At 40.8% G+C, this 22,968-nt stretch overlaps 1 protein-coding gene across 1 annotated transcript in view; it reads right to left on the bottom strand.

Moving 5' to 3' along the window:
• Window positions 1-8,777: 8,777 nt before the first annotated feature.
• The window catches only part of MACO1 (macoilin 1), a 30,328-nt gene continuing 16,137 nt past the window's right edge, over window positions 8,778-22,968 (bottom strand). Inside the window, exons 7-11 of the mRNA XM_074562789.1 lie at window positions 14,051-14,209; window positions 13,671-13,853; window positions 12,737-12,857; window positions 11,068-11,242; window positions 8,778-9,966 (exon numbers count right to left, since the gene is read on the bottom strand). Coding sequence (XP_074418890.1) covers window positions 9,764-9,966; window positions 11,068-11,242; window positions 12,737-12,857; window positions 13,671-13,853; window positions 14,051-14,209 — 841 coding nt within the window. The 3' untranslated portion in view covers window positions 8,778-9,763. The remainder of the gene's footprint in view (window positions 9,967-11,067; window positions 11,243-12,736; window positions 12,858-13,670; window positions 13,854-14,050; window positions 14,210-22,968) is intronic.

Here is a 22,968-nt window from a genome sequence, read left to right as displayed (position 1 = left end):
ATTACCGGCAGCCATGCAATCCAAAATCCAATCGAGACAGACCACAAACTTTCAACAGGCTGAAACTCCATCAGCTGCTCATTGGCTGCAAAAAGCAAGGGAGATGAAGAAAAAGGTGCCGCTAAGCAAATTACCTCCTTCAGGATAAAGGACCTGCTTCTCTAAAGAGCCAAGCAAGGGGCGGAGGGAGAGGTACGCCTCCGGAGCTGTACTGCACAGAAAGCCCAGCTGGGAGGGAATAACTTCTACCTGTCAAGCAAGATATCTCAACTCAGCGATCGCTTTGGCTTGTGGGACTCTGCAGTTGTGCTGAGAGCACCAGGAATTTTAAAGGTCAAAACAAAAAGCAAGAGGGACCCCAAAGCGTGTCGTCGCTCAGTTGCCAGCGATAGTTTTGAATCCCTGTCCAATAGCTCTTTAAGTGCTATCACAGAATAAATAAAGTTGCTGTTTCACACGCTTACTAGAGAGTCAACCAGACCAGATACACAAACTGGGAAGAACTCAACGGTATTTCTTACTGGTTTTGCTTTTGCTTCCTTGGATCACCATCTACTGAAGAGCAGGGCAGGCACACGGCTGGCGCAACTGAAATACAAAGAAGTTGCCAAGTAAACTCAGCTAAGGGCAGAAGGGAATCAGTAAGAGTTGGTTAATGTAACTACCGTTAAAGGTGCAACGCTGAAATAATTCAGGAGGAAGTGCTGAGAAAATTCTGCTGTTTAATCCTTCTCCCTGCTATGTCTTCCCATTATCTCTCCGGAGCAGTTTCTATGGGGCAAGAAGCTGCCTTACCATTTTTCAGTTAAAAAAAAATAAATAAAAAAATCCTTTTTACAGCAAGTCACAGCGACAGGGCTGGGAGCAGAACCCAGTCTTGCTCGGGGCTTTGCAGAGCTCTGCTTGAACCACCAGATAATGGTCCCTTTTGAGTGGCTGGGTACCCGTGGGATAATTGAACGGGCTCACTCTGCACTGAATAACTCCTGCTTTTGTGTTTGAATACTTGAGGAGCGTTTTGACTTTTCTACGTATTGCTGCCATTTAGAAACACAGCATGAAAATCAGACCGTTAATGCATTACACCCTGCCCTAAAATGTAGTAAAACTCAGGGTTTCAGTTCCTCCAGCTTCTCCCCTGTCAATGCCTAAGCGGGGGTCCTGCTCTGCGCCATCGCATTACCACATTTCCCTCCTTTTTTTTTAGCTGTGGTAAATCAGGAACAAATTAAAAAGAGATGGACCAGATATCGGACTCTTTTGTTAAAAATATGCATATATTTAAGATTACCTTTTATTGTTACTAGAGTTTTGCTGCTGTGGGCAAGATAAGACAGAGGGGGAAGCCAAATATTTTACAAAATATCCGGAAGAGAAATTCCTACCTGTAAACTATTACATGCGGCCTCTGCATTCCTGTGTGCCTGAGCCCAGTGAAGTCCCCCTCAGAAATACAGAACATTTTAATAATGCTCTAAACTTTTAAAGCAGCAATAAACATGGAGCAAGGCTTAAAATATTTCCCTGAGAAGCCAAGAAACAAAACCCCCATTTTACAGATGGGTAAGCAAGTAGAGAGAAGTGAAATAGTTTCCTCCAGGATACATACTCATCACGAGCAAGACGGTATTAAAGTTACAATTCAAAATTGGCCGTGACCCTTTACAGCTCAATACGCAGAATAAAGTTTTTATAGCGAATCAAAGCAGATTCGATGCTTCAAAAGCAAAGCGTGGATAGCAAGACTACTGTCAGAGGGGGAACGATGTTAATTTGTCATCAGCCGAGCCTTTGTTTTAACAAGTACAAGTTGCTTTTAAATAGGCTTTAACACAAAGTAGTTGGAGGAACACGCTAACTTGCGGTATCTGCAGTCCTGGGGATATGGGTCTCCTGATTAATTATAAAACCTAAGAAGACTCGACCTCTACGCAGAGCTCTTCCTGCAGCAGCTAACGGCCTCCCCCTCCTCTGCTCACTGCCTCTTTTCTCAAAGGGTGTAGGAGCCTCTATATCTTCAGCATTACTGATTTGCTGCCAATTTTAATTGAAATTAGCAAACTGGTTCAAAAATTCATCTGAATCAGCCAGACAGACACCCAGCCATTTACTTATATTTCCTCCCTGTGAAGACCAGGTAAAAGAGAGTAGGAAATATACTTTCAAATTTCTGTATTAGAGCCACAAAATTAAGAGTGTCAGGCTTTATCAGTCTGCACCTCTAAGGCACAGTTACTGGCACTCAGAAATATACGTTAAAAAGATTTAAAAAAAAAATCTATGCATTATAGGTAACGTAATGGCAAAACATAGGTGAATAATAGTCAACAAAATTAAGATTCAAACAGACATATGGAAAAAATGTGTCCTTGTGAAACATCAGAAGGATCATTTGTACCTGCTAAGCCAGGTGTCCACTGATGGAAAGAGTCTTAAGGTCTCACTTTGCTGCAAGCGGGTTTGGAAAGTTGTGCTAATGATACGTAAAAACGCCATTACGAAAGGGCAGATCCATTTTTATACTCTGCACTCGCTTGATATACTGACTCCTTGGAAGCAGCGGACATGAATCTTTAGATGTAGCAGGGGTTTCAGCCAGAATCGCTAGGTCTTATTCAAGTTGCCAGCTCTGCCAAGGGCTTGAACCTGCCGAAACCCGCAGAACAGGATGAGTTTTGCAAGCAGCTCGGCTTCCATCTGGGCACCAGGATCTGCACCGAGTTCCTCGGCAAACCTGGTCCCAGCAGAGCGGTCTTTGAGGCGGGGAAGCAAACCCAGCATCCTCGCGTCTTGCTAGCCAAGGTGTAAAACGGGGACGCTGCCGTGCTGCTGGTTTGATTGATTTCTCCCTCTTCTTCTGCAAGTCCGCTCAGGCTCCGAGCACTTCAGGGCAAAAAGCCCCCTCACTGTCTCCCTACATACAACACAAGGCACAAATGCTCTGAGTTCGGTCCAGACTTGTAAGTAACTATTTACAGATTACTACTGTAATAAAAAAAGGAGTTAAAAAATAACTAAATGGAAGGGGAGCAGGGGGAAAAAGGGAAAGCAAATTAATTCCATAATCCTTCTCATCTTCTTGAAAGAATAACCCCCCCCACCCACCCACTGGCCGGGTGCTGCTGTGCGGCTGCGGGGCGACGCAGGCTGGACAATGAAACAAAGCACAAGAGTTTAAAGGAGCTGGCGTGGAGAACTGCATTTAAATCAGGGAGCCAGAGGAATGAGCTAATGAAGGTCAACTCCACAACACCAGGGTCTTAATAGGACGTATTACGGCATTGGTGTGGTTTCTCCCTGCCCCAGCTTAAACTTTGGTATAAAGTTTGGTATTCTAAGGTTAAATTTTGGTATTCTAAGGTTAAAAAAGAATATTTGTAAACATAGAGTATTTTTAGTGTAGTGACTTTTGATGCTGGGCATCTTTACTATACATTGAACTTTAATGAGAATTACTCTCAACAGAAATCTAACCCAGCTCCTCCACGCACGTCAAGATACATATTGTACCCCTTTGCAAACAGAGGAGAGGTTCAGCAACTTGCTTTTAGCCCTAAGAAGTCAGATATTGGATCAGAAACTAGACTTTGGTCCAGCACTAAATGTTTTTCACTTGCATTTCTAAAGAATACCTTTCTTTTACGGAAGGTGACAATTCTACGCTTTTTGGATAGCAAAGACATAATGGCTTGTAGGTTATCATGAATAGCCCTGGATCTCGGCAGGTATTTAAGCTGTAATATGAGTGTTCCCGAGGGAAAAGAAGCAGGCAGACACCCAGTAAAGGCAGTTCAGCAGGTAGGTACCAGCGCTGCCGACAGAAGATGGGTGGAGGTACTATGGATGGGTACTATAGGTCTATACGAGGTGGAAAGTTTTCCGTATTGGCATCAAACTTCAACCCAGGATCTATATTGCTTTGGTTTCTGCAACAGGAAGGCTCCTGGAGATGGAGAATAAAGCAAAGCCTTCTTCTTTCCCCTTCTTTGACTCTCTGTATAGTCTCACACGGAGAGAATCTTTGCATATTGATTATACTTTTATTATCACACAAATCCACGTCTTTGAGGTCTCTGGCCTTCCCGAGATGAATTTCCTATTCTTTCATATAACGGAAAGCCTATGAAATAACATTCAGATGTCTGTTTGAAAAGAAATGGAATTTTTTTTCCCCGTGTTTTGGTGACGGAGCAATGCTGGTGACTTGCGCCCCGAGCGGGGCCAGGCTCTCCCCGGGCACCCTGGGCCCTCTGGTGGCTGCTTCGCAGAGGACACCGAGTGTTTCGCCTTTCAGCAAGTTCTCACTTTCCGAAAACTCACCTGATGTGCTCTCTTCGGGCCCTCCAGATCTCAAATATTTTCATTATAATTGAAAACTGCCATCAGCCACCACATTTCATTTCAGATCCAAATTTACTTGGCATTTAGGGCTACTGGATTTTTTTTTTTTTTAAATTTTTTTTTGCTTCAAGCTAATTGCCAACGAAAGACAACTTGACTTCTATCCCCCCCCCCCATCAAAACAGTTCAATATTTTAAAAGTTAAATCTTTAAGGATGGCATGTGATTGGGCTTGTTTAGAGATGCAGGGCCTTCCAAAGAGCCCCCCGGGGCTCTGCAGACAGAAATTCATTCCCAGGTGTAATGATGTGCCCTACATCATGGCTTCCCTTTGCCTTCTGATACATGGGACTAAAAACAGATGAAGCGTAAATAATCTGATCCTAAAAATTGCTTGCAATTATTCTAGATGGCAGTTAATTCATAGAGAGGTCTAAGGAAAAAAAAAAAAAAACACACGCAACCCTAAGCCTATTTAAAAAAAAGAAATTACAGATAAACAGATGGTTTTAAGCGACAATACACCTGAAGAGGTTACAAAAACCAGAGAGACTGCCTAAAAAGATCATCAAGAGACCAAATTGTTTAGTCAAGGTTAATGAAAGTTAGGATATAGTGGCAAACGCATGAGGAAACAGATTAGATTAAGTGAGCAATTATGGAGATAAAGCTTGTAAAATGCCGGTTATTTCAATCTTGCAAGAATCCCTTGGTTTTAGCACCGTCTTAAATTGTCTTTAAAATGCTTGTCATGCATTTTGCATAAGGAACGTTTCAATCAGACTTGGAATGGAATGGCTCGAGAGCAAAGGATACGAAGATTCACCTGAAGCCGACGCTTTGGTTTACGATCAGGGTCCTGCATCGCAGCGGCGTTTGCGAGGAAGAGGAAATTGTGAAACTTTGGGGGAGAGCAAGAAAAACGGCATTCCCCACAAAAACTCTGCTGCTCCTGGAGCACTTCCAGCAACATAAAGCGAGCCGGCTACATTTTTCACTAACTGCCACTATTATTTTATTATAGTGCAACCGTTATTGTTCATACCAGCTAAATTTTGATGGGAAATAATTTCTTGTTAATTACGGAAGACAGACAGTGTAAAGGTTTCCATTGCAAGTCGTAAACCCCAGCATGTTCTGAACCTGACAACGAGCTCTACAACAGCATAATTACCACTCAGAGGGATTATAGGTAAATGAGCCACTTACATCTGAACTTGATTGAAATGGATTCTTGCCCTTTTTTCTGCCTATTCCCCTTTGTTAGAAATGCTTTAGTCAAACGGCTGTGTATTATTTTAGCGCATCACGGAAGCTGATTCAATTAAGATACTGTGGCATCTCAGATTTCATTTTTATAATCTATTATGTATTAACTTGCTGAAGGTCTGTTTCTGACCTTGACTTTCCAAATGGCAGTACGAGGAAAGGAAGCGTCCAGCAGTAAAGAAACACATCCCCCACCGCACACTGACCTCTCGGTAAGTATTTAATGACCACTGAGTTTATGACTAAGACTTGTAAGTTTAAAAAACAACCCCAGAAATCAAAAAACCCAACAACTTACTGCTGCAGATGATCAAGTGGCTGCACTAGAGCGGTGCTTAGTGCCGTAGTACAGAAACCTGTCTGGAGGAGGTGAAGTGCAGACTGCGTGCTTTGGGTTAGGCTCTTTCCCCTCTCGGATGCTAATCTTGGAACAATCTTATTCTCAATAGCAGGCACTACTGGTAAAGGAAAAGGATTAAATTCGTCTCATAGATTGTTTTCCATCAAATACTATTAGAATGAGTCTGATTTTTAATTTCAAGTGCAAAAAAATCCATCTGTTGCATATTGATATCATCAATAACAGCCTATTGGGAGCAGCCATCTCCTGAATAATGGCAGGATCAGGAAATGCCAAAAGGAACATTATTTTTGGTCTAAGAAACGGTCTTGGAGCCAGTTACTCCCGTGTGCAATCCCAGCGTGCTTAAGGCAATGCTGGGGTAAGCACCCAGCTTCCCAATCTGATTTAACAATTAAGGAAGAAAAAGGAAAAACAAACCACAAGTTTGTTCTGCTTGAACGCTTTAGAGGACGGAGCTACTTCAAGGCAGATGGAAGTTCACCCGCTTTCCTGCTCCGAGATCGCTATCCCCAGCTTCGTTTCCTGCTGGCCACAGAGGACGTTTCAGTCAAAGCTGCAATTTTTACTTTCTGGAAGTTATTTGATGAGGCAAGAACAAGTTCAATACATCCATTTAAGGCCTCCCTTCCCCATCACCATGAAATAGGCTAAGAAAGGGGAGCTAGTTCATCTTAGGATAGTTATAGAATAGATTCTATGAATAAAGGAGCTTTTCGTTAAATATTAAAAATAAAATGACATACTGCTTTCTGCTCTACTTAAAATTTTAGTGAGGATAAACCCCGAGGTGCTCAGAACCATTATATATAAGCCCTGTCTTTCCATTACCTTTTCTTTCCTAGACTTATGCTGGCTGGAAAAAGTTCTGGACACTTCAGTTTTTCTCTGGCAGATCTCTCTAGAGCGTTTATTCCGCAGTCATATTTCAAAATTGACTGTAGAAAAAACAAAATATCCTAGGTGACCCTTCTGCAGTCTTACGTTCTTAAATTCCCCATCTATTAATCTTGCAAGTACAACTTATGATGACTCATTAAGATATTTTCCATTTCAGACATTTAAATATTTAAAGATCCAGAGGCTGGCCGGTCTAAGATTTGAGTGCTTAAATTACCTCCTTCCACTCGTTCCACTTACCCTTCATAGCAGACTGGTGCCCGCAAACACCTTCACCTTTCCTAAAGGAATATATCCATTTGAACCGAGAAGGGTCCTAGAGAACGCAACTCCTGTGGCACTGCAACGTGATCCGTTAAAACTGCAAACTCCTCAATGATGTATTTGGAATTTTTCCTTTTAGAGTGGAAAATGAGCTATGTGCGTGTCAGACCGGTGGTGGTTTGAGAAGAAGGGGAAAAAAAAATATATAAAAAAAAAAAATCAATGTATCCTCAGGGAACTGGGAGGTTCTGGCAGTGCTCACAGCACAATCACAGAATAGTTGAAGCTGGAATTTTTTGGTACCTGAAAAATTTTACGCGGAGGTCCAACTGCTGTGGGTTGAAGTAGAAGTTGGAATAGACGCGGTCAGAGAAAAACATCCACGTCAGGACCAGCTACAGCACCAACCAAAGCAAAAGATACACAAACCAGCTCATTCACCCTGAATACAACTGCGGGATTCCCAATAAAAAGGTTTTACAACAGGAACTGTGGCTGCTACGAGAATTAAGGAGATCCTGAAAACCAGGGACAAGTTGTTCTTTCTTTTTGATTAGACAAGACAATGCTTAAACCTCCAAACCGTCCATCTCGGCTTTGGTTTTGCAGTAAGGAGAATGGCTGGAAAGGAACAAAGGCTAAACTTCTAGATATATAATTTTGCAGTTCTTAAGAAATTTACCTTTTTTTTTTTTTTGAGCGCACAGACAGGGTAACTTGCAAAGTCTGTACAGCGAATACAAAAGCCATCTGCTCTTCCTTCTGTGTCACAGAAGTGAAGTTCTGTTGCAAAAGAGAAGACTTACCTGGAATAACAGAGCGCTCTTTAGACAAAATGTGTTCTTTATACCAGGCTAAATCAGGTCAGTTAGAAAGGCAAAAAAAAAAAAAATTTTTTTTTTTTTTTTAATCTGCAAGAAAATGTTTATTCTTTGTAAACCCCACAGAAAAAAAAGAATGCAGCCAAGACCAAGTATTGAATGAAAATTGTGCCGAAGTAGGCAGCAAAATGGGGGAACCTCAACACAAAAAGTCAGTGACAATATTTCATGTTTTGCACAAAGATGAAAAACCTATGACATTGCTGAGTAACACTTTCATGGTGACAATTACACAAGATGATTCAAAAATGCAAATGACAGCAACATGCACACCTGGCTAAAGCTAGAAGTTTTATCCCAAAAGAATACCTGTGATTAAAAGGATGAAACTTTAATACTTCTATTGACTTGCGTGTCCTACTTCATTTTTTTTTTTTTATTTGAGGCATACACGCCAATTACCATGAAACTTTTTTAAAAAAATTATTTTCTTTTAAGAAGAACTTTGTCCTTCCAGAGTCCACTGCATGTTTGCAAAATCATAATCTTGGGTTTAGAATTCTGCTAATTTCCCATACAATTGTGCTTCCCACCCCGCCAATCCCGACCCTCAAAAAACCAATCCGAAACCCTTCAGACGTTGCCAGTGCAAACGCTTTCTATCAATGTATAATATACATTTTAAGTTAGTTAAACCTTTGTGCAATTTATGAGTTTCCTTTAAAACTCCTTAAAAACTCCTTGGCACAACAGCTGAAAAATATTCAGCTCCGCTTACGTTGTCAGACACAAGGTGATGCAAAGGGTAAATCACAGTTGACTAAAATAAAAAAAAAACCCCAGAACTGCAGCTTTTATTAGCCAGCTTTACAGTCTCTTGTATACAGTACATTGCACAGTTCCGCCTTCACAATAACGCTTCCTGGATTAATATTGTGCCTTCCACGATGCAGTATAATCAAGGCAAGTTACAGAACACTGCTGAGTTTATATCAAAATAAACAGAAGATGTAACCTTGGTTTATAATGAACATCCAAATTACCATGTACAATTTGCAGTAGACTCTGTAATGAGCTTGATATATAAGCTAGATGACAGTGAAGGGGGAAAAAATAGTTTAAACTATCAAGTTTCCTCTTGAAATGTCTTTTCCCAAGGCACTGTGAACAAGACTGTTAGCAATTCTCAATGACTAAAAACACCAATGGGAATATAAATATTTCACACAACAACCACCGTCACATCATCTATTCTCTTATTCTTTCCCTTAAACAACGCCCCTGAAATTTGTTTGGTCCTTTGAGAGGTAATCAAATTATCTTCTGCAACATCACATATTTGTATTTAATACATCTATAAATCAAAGCTTTGTTAGATTATTTAACCCTTTCACTGTAAAAACTAAAGGTTTTTCCTCACTATTTCTCAACGAATTTGTAAATTCAACTTGATTATTAATAAAACAAAAAAAAGAAAGAAAGGGTTCAAAATCAAGCAAAGCCCTGTATTTTTCAAGAGGAAACCATGCAAGAGTACATAAAAAGGCAAAATTGGCTACTTGAAAACCAAGAATTGTTTTTAATGCATTGGCCAAGGAAAATAAATTGCAAAGTTCTGTGAGGTTTTCTAAAAATTTACAAGAAAAACTGATGGGCAGTTCTAGTCAATCCAGATGTTCTTTTATCCTGTTTTAAATGACAACAAATACAGTCTCACACAATACAATTTCATCTTGACTGCAAGAGACACTCCTGTGTGATGCCTTCAGCATGACAAAATTACTGGGCAAAAAAAGAAAATTGGCATTCATTTCTTCAAGGGCTGATAAACAGAGGCATTGGGGTCAAGTCCAGAAGGGCTGGTCTCCACAAATTTGGAAGAATAATGTGGGGAAACAGGACTCAGAGTGCTGGTGGCTGCAGTGTATGTTATGCTGGGCATTACTGCCATAACTTCTGCAATCTTCTGTTTTAGGTCCTTGATTTCCTGATCTTTTTGAATGATTTGCCCTGAAAACAGCAAATAACATCACTTAGAACCAGCAGCATGTTTTCACCCTCCGCCAGCTCTTCCATGATAAGAGCCGTTGAAGCCAAACACCCGGACGACATTCAGCGCTCTAAGATGACAGCAGTAAAAGCACAACGCGCGTAACTCCTGGTTTGTGGTGAGGGACTGTGTTTAATTACCTCTAGTTACCACTAAGACAACGAGACAGCGCTTTTGTTTGATTTTGCACTGTTTGGATTCACAGTGGCACCGTACCAAAAGATTATTTCTACGGCTTAACTTTTTTCTGCACTTTTCCTCTCGCGTTTTACAAGCGCCCCACAGGAGCGCAAGCATTTGCTTATTAAATGTGTTATTTATTTTCAAAACTGCCCTATTCGCACCATTTTTCTAACCCCCCTTTGCACACACTCCCACCACCACTACAGCAATTTATGAAACTATGTAAAGAGAAACACCAATGAGATGAGACAAACAAAATAAAGCTCACTCTAATCAAATTCTCCCGCAACGAAGCAAGCTTCTGCAAGGAAACTGAACAAGTACTAAATCAAAAGGTTATTTAATTTTGCGTCCTGGTTTCCCTGGCTGAACAAAGGAGAGCCTGGGCAGGGTTTTATACTGGCTTCGCGCTCCCTCTGGTGGCTGCAGCACCAGTCCGACACCAGTGCCCACCAGTGGGAAGCTGAAAAACAGGCTGGGTTATTTTTTCCCCCCACCACATTCAGGTTGTATTTGCTTCAGGAGTAATAAAGTATCATTAAGATTCAAGGACAGGGGCTTAACAGATGGCAAGTATTATTTTATCTTCTATCTGTCTCTTTAAAAGAAGTTCTCCAGCTTTACGGTAATGGTTTATAAAAATGTAGAAAATAATAATAAATTTGACGCCCATCTTGACATGTATTGTCATGATTGGGGAAATCAGGTCAGCCGGGTGGCTTAGGCTCACATTCACAAGGCTGTAAAAGACAAAAAACCCCTGAAATGCTGAGCAGAGGCCGTAGCCCAAGCCTAAATACAAAGGTAGGATATTCTTTCTGTCACATTTTCCCAGCTTCAGCCAGTACTACATGTTGAATTAAACCACCCCACGTTACCTTGGGCAATCTCAAGCTGCCGTTTTGCATCTCCTAATGCAGAGAAGAGATCCAGCTTGATTCTTGTCTCTGCACTCAGGCTGTTCTCTAAGTGCTGTGTTTTATCCTGCATGGCTGAAAGTGCTGACATTAACACCTCCGTATCCTTCTCGTTTTCCTTGTACTTCCGCAGTTCCTGTAGGAGTAATTAGGACAAATGTTACTCTCATCGACTTTACACATGAGATACACCGAGAAGTCTTTCTCTTCCCCACAGCACACCACTGGGCCTGGTATTAATACTGTAAAATTAAAATGATGGTTAATTAAGGACACTGTAATATTACCTCCAGTAATTATACATGGCCATCATACAAGTGATTAAAGCCATATTGTACAACGCATAATTACAGTGCGGTGAGCAAGTACCATTTACTCTGCTTCTCAACCCTCTCTCATCCGTATCGAGACCCTCCACCCAGAAATCCTCCTCAGCACTTCCAGTTCCCTTCGCCAAGCCCTGGGAGAGCGAAAACACTTCCCACAAGGATAAAGGGCTAGAACAGGAACCGATCTCTTGCTCGGCAGGTTGAAGCGATACTCAATAAACACGGCATCGTAAGCTATTTCAGTTGGCTGATGAGAGGGATTTCCCTACCTCAGAATATTTCCTGCGTTGAACCTAACTGTGCTGCAAACCCAGAAATTTAGAAAAGAGAAAAGGAGGGAGCAAGTTCTCCGCACCTTGTGGCTGGGAAGTATGTATTAGCCTTTTGACTACCAAAAAAAGAAATACTATAGATTAAAAAAAAAAAAAAAAAAAAGTTCTACGCTTTTAAACAAAGAAACAATAATGCAAAGGGGTAATATTAATGCCTGTAACAAACAGCTTCTTTTAAAACTTTGCAGATGCTAATAAAATTAAAGAGCTTGATTATAGCTGGTTTTAATTATTCGAAAGCCACGCTCATCTTCTCCATAGATGAACCACACTTGTTTTCAAGGGTTTGGAAAACCCAGGAACAACAAGGCTGCATACGTTATTTGGAAACAAGTTCACAATAACACCAGGTGGATTTTGAAGAGCGTCTAAAAAACCACAAGGCATTAAAAACACATATTCATGCAAATTGTCAGTTCACAGTCCAAGTACATCTTTAGGAACAGACACTTTAAAGGAACAAGGTCAACTTCAACTCACACATTTGAGCTCTTAAACTCTAACATGCCAGACAATGCGTCTGCTACAAGTCTACCCACAATGTACTTTCAATATTCAAGCACTTTCACAAAAAAAAAAAAAAAAAAAAATGTCTGGCCAGCAATTAAGACTGCATTGAGTAAGTAACCTTACTTGCCAGCAGTGAGATGTATAACGTATAGACCGGCAACAACCTCTTTGCATTAGACAAAAAGTGTTGTTGAGGGGATTATATTCTCAGTCTACCCAGACCATCGGTTCCGGAGAAAAAAAATCTAATAATTTAAACAATTGAAGGTGTGGAGCTGAGACTATTAACCTTTCTCATACCCACGTTCTTACAAAGCCTGATGCAAGACATGCAAGACAGACATCTGAAGAGCATAATTCTTGAAGGTGTTGATTGCCTCTTATGTAGATGCACCAATTTCTGAGGGCTGAAAGCACTCGTTGTGCTGCTGATCTAAGTCCCTGGTGCTTTCTCATTACCTGAACTTTCATTTCTAGTTCTCGTATCTGATCTTCTTTCAGCTTTATGTCAATTGTTAGCTTCTTGCACTCTGTCTCCAGCTCTCGGATACGATTTCGTAAAGTTTCAGTACATTCTCCTCTGCAGAAAAAACATTAAAAGAGAAGAAGATGAAATAAGAATGAGGCTGTCATTCCTGAACTGCTGATAATATGAAAATTAATATCAATATTGAAGGATAAAAAGAGGAAGCTAACTTTGTTCTTTTCAGCAAGATAATTTCCCTTATGGCAACAATGCAAAAAGCAGCGAAAAGTTATGCCTCAAGTATTAGGAAATTTGGAATATTTATGAAATACGGAGAACAGAAAAGCAGAAATCATTCTTTTTAGACATTTGGAGCACTGCAGATTAAAGAGGTCATCCACACTTGTGCCACGCTTTCATCTTGAAAAGCCTCCCACCTATACGCCTATGTTACTACTGAAACAGCAGTGTGCTGAGCACTGGCAGGCACTGGCTAGAGCAGAAAACTTTCAAGATGCGAGATCAAGACAGCATTTTGGCCAACGTCATTGCGTGAATCCTCAATTCATAGTCCCCACGTGCAAGGGGATGTTCCATTTTTTTAAAGCAGACTGACCCGTGCAGGGTACATTATCTCTGTTAGCACAATCAAGGTACAGTAGATAATTTAGAGCGTATTCATCCTTTACACCCTGTAAACATAACGTATATGAGCAGAGATTCAGCTTCATGGAGGCAGATCCCCAGTCCTCCCACTGCCTTAAGGCAAACAAACGTCTTAACACAAAGTGTTACAGACTACTCCTTTATGCACAGATTTGTGAAAAAACGCCTCCCCAAATCCCCCCGAAACCACATTTCAATAGCAACAGCAACATTTCAGTCATTTTCTGGAGCTGAGCTGGCTTCTGGGGTAGAACAAAGTACCTTGTAGCAGCAGCAAATGCGACAGCACGTGCAGCAGTTGCTTCTTCCAACTTCTTTCTTTTCTTTTCTTCCATTAATTGTTTTTCTACAAAGGCTCGTGCCTCCTGCTCTGCCTTTAGTTTCTTCTCCAACTGGCTGATCATTTGTTTGTCTTTTTGTTTCATTTGTACAGCATTGTGTAATCTGGAAGGTAACAGGTATGGGATTTAATAGAGGATTTTACTTTCTAAAAATAAAGTGCTGCCAATGCTCCCAAATGAATCTTGCTGGATTTGCAGACAAAAGTGCCTCAAATTTTGTAGAGTCTCAACATACTACTTCCCCTTTACCAGACTACAGTCATCAGCAACCAATGCACACAGCTGTGTAGAAGCACATACTTGTTCTGCAGCAGTTCATTTTCTTGCCGGAGCTGGCCGATTTCAGACCGAATTCCCCGCTCTGTGTTAGTCAGAGAACTGATCTGACTACGTAGCTCCTGTTCGACCTGCCTGCTCGCTTGCAGGTCAGCCTTTAACTTTTTAATATCTTGTTCCAACCTAAGAAAGACAATTTTAAAAGACAATTTCAACTTCATTTCCCAGTTACCCAAAGGTTCAAGCACATTCTATAAAAATAACCACCGTAAACATCATACCATCTGCCATCCCCCCAAACCCTCGATTCTTAAAATAATAGACTCTCAGAAATTATGTCTACCCTTGCTAAATAATAATAATGTTTTATATAACTCTACATATATAGCTCTATGTATGCTATACACACACTTCATAACCTCCCGCAGGAATGTTGTTTTCCTCCATGTGCTGCAGAGTTGTAAAACAAAACCTATGGAATTAAATTTTGTCATCTTCCAGCAGCAGTGAAATGGATAAACCTCCGCAGTTGTAAACAAGGACAGGCACACATATGAACAAATTTTACTTTTCTCAGCAAATTATGAGTTTCATTTGTTAGTTATAGCTGAGCTATGGAGCACACTGTTAAATTCTCACCTAAACATTTTTTTTTGGGGGTTGTTTTTTTTTTTTTTCCCCCTTGAAGAACATGATGTGCATGTTGAATAAAGAGTACGTGTTAAGTCATCCACAGTTCAGGAGTCAGTAAATTTAGTTTTAATTGCTCCTGAACAGAGACCATCTGCTATACACTTAATTGTAGCGTTGGAAAGTTCTTGAAGACTCATGCAAGCTTATTAATTGAAACATTTTCAACCAAAATTGGTTAAATAAAACACGAATTTCTAAAGAGAGGCCCCCAGCTCACCTTAATTTTTCCCCACATTACCAAAATAAGACTATTAATCCTCAGAATTAAAATCGCATCATAGGTGAATAATCAACCATTTTTATGAGCACTGTGTTACACACTTGTGTAAAGCAAATATGCCTCAGTCATTCACACATAGTCCCCATTTCCTCCATCAGTTATTGATTTAAAAGTTTTTAAATGCTCATAAAGAAGACGAAGATGCTTTTATTTTCTAAAGTTCCATACAGAATTAGTGGTAGTTGAACATTAAGACTTGGGGAAAATAGTCACAAGAGCCAAAATGAACTGCCCTTATCAGCATTCGCTCGCGCAGATGAACGGTTATAGCTTTTTGTCCTCATCATGAAAACTCTTAGCTCTTTCGGGCTTCGGTGATGGAAAATCTCACCCTAAAATGCTACGAGAGATGTAACGACAAGAGGCATAAGAACATCCTGTGCGAATGGATCAAGAGGTTAAACGTGGAATCATCAAACTTACGGAAATTCATAAAAGTACATCTGTAATAGGCTGAAACCGCACCGAAGAGGTCTACTGGGTAAATTAACAGCAAGAAACAGCCTATAAAGGAGCGTGGTCTATAATACACTCAGATAACTCAAATGCTCAGATCCCACTTTCTAGAGCTGTACTAAGCTGTCTTTCTAGTTACACTTGAGCTGCCCTACTGGTAAGATCAATTCCTTTTTATATAGTATAAATCGTGGTCAAATGTATCTTCAAAAAAAAAAAAAAAACAAAAAAACCCCCACCAACTTCTACTTAGTAGGCAAATAGTAACAGTACAAAGCAAATACACATTTCATATTGAAGACCACAAACCATTTCAACACCTTATACACTGTTGTAGGAGGACAAGAATTTGCAAAGCTAACGAGATATTCATTCAACCATGTAACCATTGCACACAACCCCAAAATGGAAAACCCATCAGCAGCCGTTATTAGGTATGTATTTTCACCGTGTTCAGTATGTTAAGCGATAGAGTTGGACAGTCACCGGGAGACGATATAACAATTTAATCTTCCGATAAGCAGTAACTAAGTGTTTTAGAAAGAGCAAACTTATTAATTGAAGAGAGTAAGATGCTGTAGGAAGCGTCAACAGACTGTTGTCTGCCAACAGCTCTTTTGTTTTAAAACAGGTTTTCATAAATAGGCGAAAAAAAACGACTGGCAGGACAACGTAAAGGAATGCATATAAATCACACACGCTTTACATTGACAAATAGCTGTAAATAATTTCAACATACTATTACAACACTACAATAAAGTGATAACTGTGAAAATAAGACAGCTGTGAATAGCCTTGTCCCTATAACTGACACTATGCCAAACTCACTCAAATATGATATACCAAGATTTATTTCAGGAAAAGCAGCACTGATCAGGTAAAGCCCGAATAAATTAGAGGTGCTTGCACAGGACAAGCTGAATTCGTATTTTTGGCAACAGAACATTGACATTAGTTCAAACTTCTTAAGCCATCTGGTTCCCGGCATTCCTGCCAATGCCAAGGAGGGCTCTGTACCTGCAGTGCTCAGGGGGCTGCTCCGGGCTGTGCTGTAAAGGAAGATGAAACCTGCCTGATCCGTAGAGTGCGCACAAATGTGACCAGAAAGGAGGTTTGCTTTCCAAACCAGGAGAAAATATATGAGGCTGCAGCCACAGCCTTCCTTTTTTACTTATCATAGGTAGAAGTGTCCAACCAGAGCTGTGTACGTTTAATTTGTGAGAACGGGAATCCGAAGTGTTGCACGCCTATGATCCATCACTCAAACCCTGCCTGAGCACAGAGCCGAAGCCTCACGGACATTCTTTCCGCCTTAAATTTCCAAGCACGCCCCAAGCGTCAAATATTCATCCTGTCACTCTGGAGGACCACAGGGGATTTCGGGTAACCTTTACGGGAAAATGAGACCGACCTGCCACACACTATGACTTTCACTCTAGATCACAAAGAAGTCAGGATTAAACTCAACAAGAATTGATCAAACTCGGGGGGCTTCCCTTGTTTATGAAAATTCAGTAGCCACACCGCTAAAACACATCCAGGCAGAGCACGTATCGATAGGATATTACTGCTATGAGCAGTTGGCCTACGACCTTTAATTCACTAAATGCTGCGGAGAGGAGTTTCTTTTTCTTAGAAAGTGCTGGCAGGTGTAAAGTGGGAACTATATACCTCGTGCATTAAAACACAAATACTCTCCCATTCACTAGCCACCACAAATGAGCTCACAGTAGGCTCAGGAGTGAGAGCGCGGCAACTTAACTGGTCTGACTTCCTCAAATCAAAGGATTCCAGTGCTTCTGTACATCTGAATTTTTCAGACCATGTTGGAGGATTTTTAGTACAAAGGGGTCATCCTGTGAACACTCCAAGCACCGAAGAATTGCTAACAACTATGTAGGCTTTGTTAGTTTGAAGGCTATGTGAAAACATTGTAGCGATATTAGAAATGCTGAGACAAATAAGATACGAGAAGCGTGCTGAATTCAGCATGCGAAATGTAGAACTTGCGTGGACAGATGCTTTAAGCCAATTATAATATGTTGCTTACCGCACGCACAGCTCGTGCAACCAATCAGCAAATTGTCGGCGCGTGATGCGGAATCAGAACGTCTATAATAACTGAGCTATCTGTGCAATAAACTGGCATTGACCTGATCACATTGGTCGTTGTGTTATTGTCCGAGCCTTCCGCGTCGACAAGACCACCCTGCAGTTAAGAGCTTTTATTCTGTCGTGAAACAATCACTCCTATCGGTACAGGTGACCTAACTTGAACAGTCGAAAGGCAGAATAACATATGTAAAACGTGATCAATCTCCATACAGCGAGTGATGGACTATTGCAGTGCAATTCCAAAGGGGCAGAAGAGAATTAATACAGAGAACGCTAATCTCTTTCAAGTCAATGGCAGATAAAACAACTGGAAACTTAGCTGTCAATGGACTTGTTGAGAAGTAAGTTTTGCAGTAAGATTTTACCAGATTTTAATTATTCCTTTTCATGATGCTGTAGTTTTGCTACAGCTTTAAATATCAGAGCAGACGTTTTCTGCATTTATATTATAAATAAATGTTCCTTACTACCTAAAATGAGTTAGGAAGCTAATAATCCATCATAATGCAAGGACCAAATGTTTCCTATATGGCTGCTCTCCCAGACCTGCTACAATTAGCCAGAGATACAGCTTCATTAAAAAAAAAAAAAAAGATAAAGAAGAGACATGAAGTTAGCTTTTCCTCAAAACCACGTGTCCGCCTTGCATTCTCTGCTGTGTAACCATGTTCTTATCCATCTTATAAAGTCCAGTCAAACATTTTTAGCCTAAAAATTTCTTCCTGTGGAACAGCAAGTCACAGCACTTCTCTGTATATGTAGAGAGAGGTCATCCATCATTTTCGCAGAAATACAAGGAGATGAAACCCACCCTTTCCATTGCCCCCTTCTGAAATGAAAGCACATCATCAAGGTAAACCACTTCGATGCCATAAAAGAAAAGCTTCGGTGCTACGAGCACAAACCAGCGCGTGGAGTTTTCCCTCCTCCCCTTCGTAATAGTCTGCACTACTGTTACAATGATAAATGACCCAATAAAACAGCACTTCTTTTTTTATTATTATTCTTTCTACCATTTCATTTTCTGCTTAAGTCTCTTATTTTCAGGCTTATTGGAAAAAGTTATTTACCAAGGGGGGTGGTGAAGAAAACTTGAGTTCCAGGAGATACTTTTCTCTATTGCTGCACAAACTACAAGTCATTTGGACACACAACTATTTTCAAAATGAGGGTTTAGTTGCAGTTTATTACATTGTGCTGTTTATACAACCAAGGCCAATGTCTTACAGTTTGTCATTACTATAAATGCAGCTACACCCGTTTTATCTTCTCAGCCCTACCACATATTCCTGGCCTCACTGATGAAGAGAATTAATCAGTAATCACCTCCAAGACTGCATATTTTTCCAAATGCTTCAGGGAAGCTTGATGGATCAACTTAAAGACAACTCAATTCAGCTTAATCCTCCTAAGTATTGATAACTGGCAAAGAACATGCTCCCGTTGCTTAATTTAGCCGGCTAATGCAGTTCCATAATCACCTGGCGATCGCACACAAATTAAACACAATTTATATAAAACTTAAAGACCCAGAAGGCACCCAGATGCTTTTCTAAGAAACCCATTTTCCCCTTTGTTCTGTTCTGACCCAATCTCTTGGCATAAGCATCCCCCGCAGTCAACCTGCTTCAAAGAAGTAGCCAGTGCGATCCCGCAGCATTGAAGTTCTCCCGCTGCAACTAAGGTGCTGTTACGGGCAGCTCCTCAGAGCATTTTTCATTACCAAGAAGACAGTAATCCACAGAGAGAAAGCAGAGTTACTTATTTTTCTCCTAACACAGAGCTGATCTAAGGAGCTGGCATTTCAAAAAGGTTATTCTGTCTCTGAGCAGCCCAAGCACTCTGTTGACAGTGGCTTGAAAATGGTCTGCTAGAAGGATCGTCTCCCAGCTTTCTAGTTTACATTCCCAAGTCTTTTGCTTTTCTGTTCTGTATTTTCCTTCGCTCCCATCATTTTGCATGAAACACTGACCATCTCCCCCACTGCAGCTGACAGCAGAAAGCCTTCTGCCATTTCAGGCAGGGGGGACAAGGAGGAAGCAGCAATCGCTCTCAGGGTGTCAATGGTGCCAGAGAAGATGTGCAATAATTAGCACCGAATGGTCAGAAATTTACATTAAAACCTTCAAGTCTGTCTCTGCAGGTAACGTCAAATTTTAGGAAAGCAAAATAAGATGTGGCAGACCAGACCTTGCTTCACAAATATTTTTCTTAGTCCAACTGCCAGAAGATGTCATCATTATCTCCGAGAATAATTAGTACATAAGACAGCCTGTTTCAACACCTCATGTGCCAAAGGCAAGACCTCTACGGATACAAACAGTTTTGCCAACTGCACTGCCAGTTTTTTGTGTGTGTGTAGGGTTTTTCGGGGTTTTATTTGGGGTTTTTTTGTTTGGTTGGTTTTTTTTTTCTTTTTTTTGTTTTTTTAAACAATGGTGCAAATAGCTAGAGTCAGGACATGATTATTCCAATGTAATAAGCAATACAAAAAACCAACCCCAAACTCCTGCAGCAATTACTGCTTGGACTCGTTCAACACATCGAGCCCCTAAAACGTGAACAAAACCTGCTGCACCTCAGAAGTGACAGTGACACCGAAACGACACGTCAACTTGCTCTGTACCTACTGACGAACGGTATTACGTGCAAAGGGAACACCAGCATTTTCCCTCCATGGGATACCAAACGTAGCCCTCCATTGGCCCAATTACCATAACGCTGGGAAACGAGCAGCTCAGATCACAGAGATTCAATTATTAAGTGCTTGACAAATAAACAGATTTCAGCATCAGAAACAGATCTTCATCTCAATAGTTGGAATAAAAAAAAAAAAAAGCTAAGACAGAGATTACTTCCGAGGCTGACCAGCAGGGACAGAGCCTCTTCAATCCCTCTGCTCTACCTGTCAAGATGACGATAACGTAACGCAATATTCACTGAAATACCCAGAGATGGGGACCAGTAACTTCCTCTCCAGAAAACTGAATGCACGTGCACTCACCATTTACCCGACAGAACCAAAAGAAAAGCTTACTGTTTCAAATAAGAGTAATATGGTATATATAAAAATATAAACTCAATTAGCAGCACCCTTTCAGATATAAATGTCACACCAAGTATTTAAGAGAAAAAGTTAATCTGCAAGACTGTCTTGTTCTCAAAAAAATCTCAATCTTCACTGTCTCGAATAACCCCTGTTAATCCCGAGTCCCTAGCAGTCATAAGGCATACTTTACATTTAATACTGGTTAGTCAGCTCAAGGAAATCATTTGTGAACACGAAAGGAAAGCAGCTTGGCTTTGACATCCTGCTGGGAGTCTGCCGGACAAGGGGTTATAAAAAGCATCTTTATTTGGAAGCTGAGCAGATCTGATCTGATCTGAAAGTCGGACACAAACGCAGGACTTCACACAGCCCTTTTCAGGGTACAGCACTGACGCAGACTCAAAGTTTAATAACAGGAATGAGTAATACTACTGGAAGTGGAAAAGATGAACAAGTGCCTTACACCCCAGGGATAGGATAATTGACAAGTTAAAAGAAAAATAAACATGAATTTTTAAATTTAAGTGCATTCCATCCCATCCAATTTGTCAGGTACGTTTACGCTTCCATTGTTGTAGGAGTTACATACTCAATGTGAAGAGAAACAAGATTCTATGAATGATTTCAGTCATCTCGGTTTGTAAGAAACTGTAAGCAGCGACACATGGGACGTTGGTGTTTTAAGTGCTCCTGGCTCGCCTGCACCGGGAAATGAGTGCACAATAAGCAGCTCCCTGAATTTGTAGCACAACAGCCACATCACGCCCCCGCACCACAGAGAAACACTCGACAAACAAAAGACTGAAGTAGCTTAATTCACTTTCAGGGCAGAGTACAGCTCCGTTGCACAAAGGCACTCTCAGAGCACAGTAATCGTTACCCCGTCCCTACCCGGTCAATCAGAGGAGCTCGAGTTCTGTAAGGGCACAGTCTCGTTTATTGTATACTCAATTCTGCATTAGAAAACCCGCTTTGGACAATTACAAGGACCACCTGGTCTAGGCTCACATCACAGCATATGAAGATGTCAATGTGTCATTTAAAACTTAAAACATATGAGGTTTAAATCTCGTTCCTTGTCATAGCTACAGGGGACAAAATCCTTAGTCTGCCAGGCCATTCTACAAAGCCCTTCCCTTCTCTTTTCCCAGGACTTATAAATCACATTCTTAACAGCAGCAAAGCTGAACTGACCTGTTCTCTTCTTCAGTGAGTAAAGAAGCCACATGAAGAGTAGAGAGATGCCCATCTGAAACCGGCAACATACAAATACTGCAGCCCTACATATGTTTATTCAGATGCAGCTTTGCTGAGGACAGAGTCATCTGCATCCCATTAATCTTGGCTGAATTTGATCCACAGGTTAGATTGATTACCTGGTTTCTTATTTGCTTCATGCAAGTTCTCTACAGACATTAGGTATCAATTAGTCTGGATATTTAATTGTCAGAGGCAGGCCAATCAGTGGCAGAGTGATTATTGGAGGAGAAAATACTATTTGCATTGAAGTAATTGTATTCACATAGCACAAATCCTCAGGGACAGACCGGAGCGAAAAGTCCAATTATCAAAAGGTACCTGCAGAGAAAGCGAACCTGAGCTGCCAATTAAGTTAGTCAACGAGGATTTGTTGGCCAAAGAGTGTTCAGCACGTGAGACAACGGAAGAGGAGAGACATAAGCCAGGAAGGACAGGAAAGTGCATAATTGTGCAACAATTTTTTTCTAAATGTATCTCTATCCCTATTTTGAACAACTATTTTTCTTACAAGTACTTGTTTTGGTAACGTAGGACAACACCGTACGTCTCGGGACTTACATGCTGTAAGTCCTTAGCTGCATTTCATAAATGCACCTTTATTTAAACTTCAGACAAGCATGTATAAAGATGCGGCTTTTTCAATCTTTATAGTTTACAAGGCAGCTAAATTAAACCCCTGTGATCTGCACTTAAGCCATTAAGGCAGCAGGTACGCAAGCAGGAATCTGAACTCATCACTTCAAGGGGTTACGTAGTAGCTGGTACTTTGCATCTACACTTGTTAATTGAAGAGTAAAACAAAAGCTAAACATTTCAGGGGGGAAAAAAACAAGCCAAACCAAAAAATTAAAGACAAAACAGCTGCTGAGGCACCATCAAACCTCACCGAATTCCCTGGAGATGTAAAGGTCACCCCGTGGAAGATTTGTCAAGAACACAGCCACTGAGGTTTGTAATAATGATTCTCCACATTTCCCTCATGCTTTCTATCAAATGATCGTCAAAGCTACTTATTGTGCCTCACAACACCCCTGTGAGGTAGGGAAGTATCGGATTCTGAGTAGGAAGGAAGAAATTTGCTCAGGGCTG

This window comes from Larus michahellis, chromosome 19, assembly GCF_964199755.1.
Source record: "Larus michahellis chromosome 19, bLarMic1.1, whole genome shotgun sequence".
Lineage (NCBI taxonomy): Eukaryota > Metazoa > Chordata > Aves > Charadriiformes > Laridae > Larus > Larus michahellis.
This window is presented reverse-complemented; position numbering and strand designations above follow the sequence as displayed.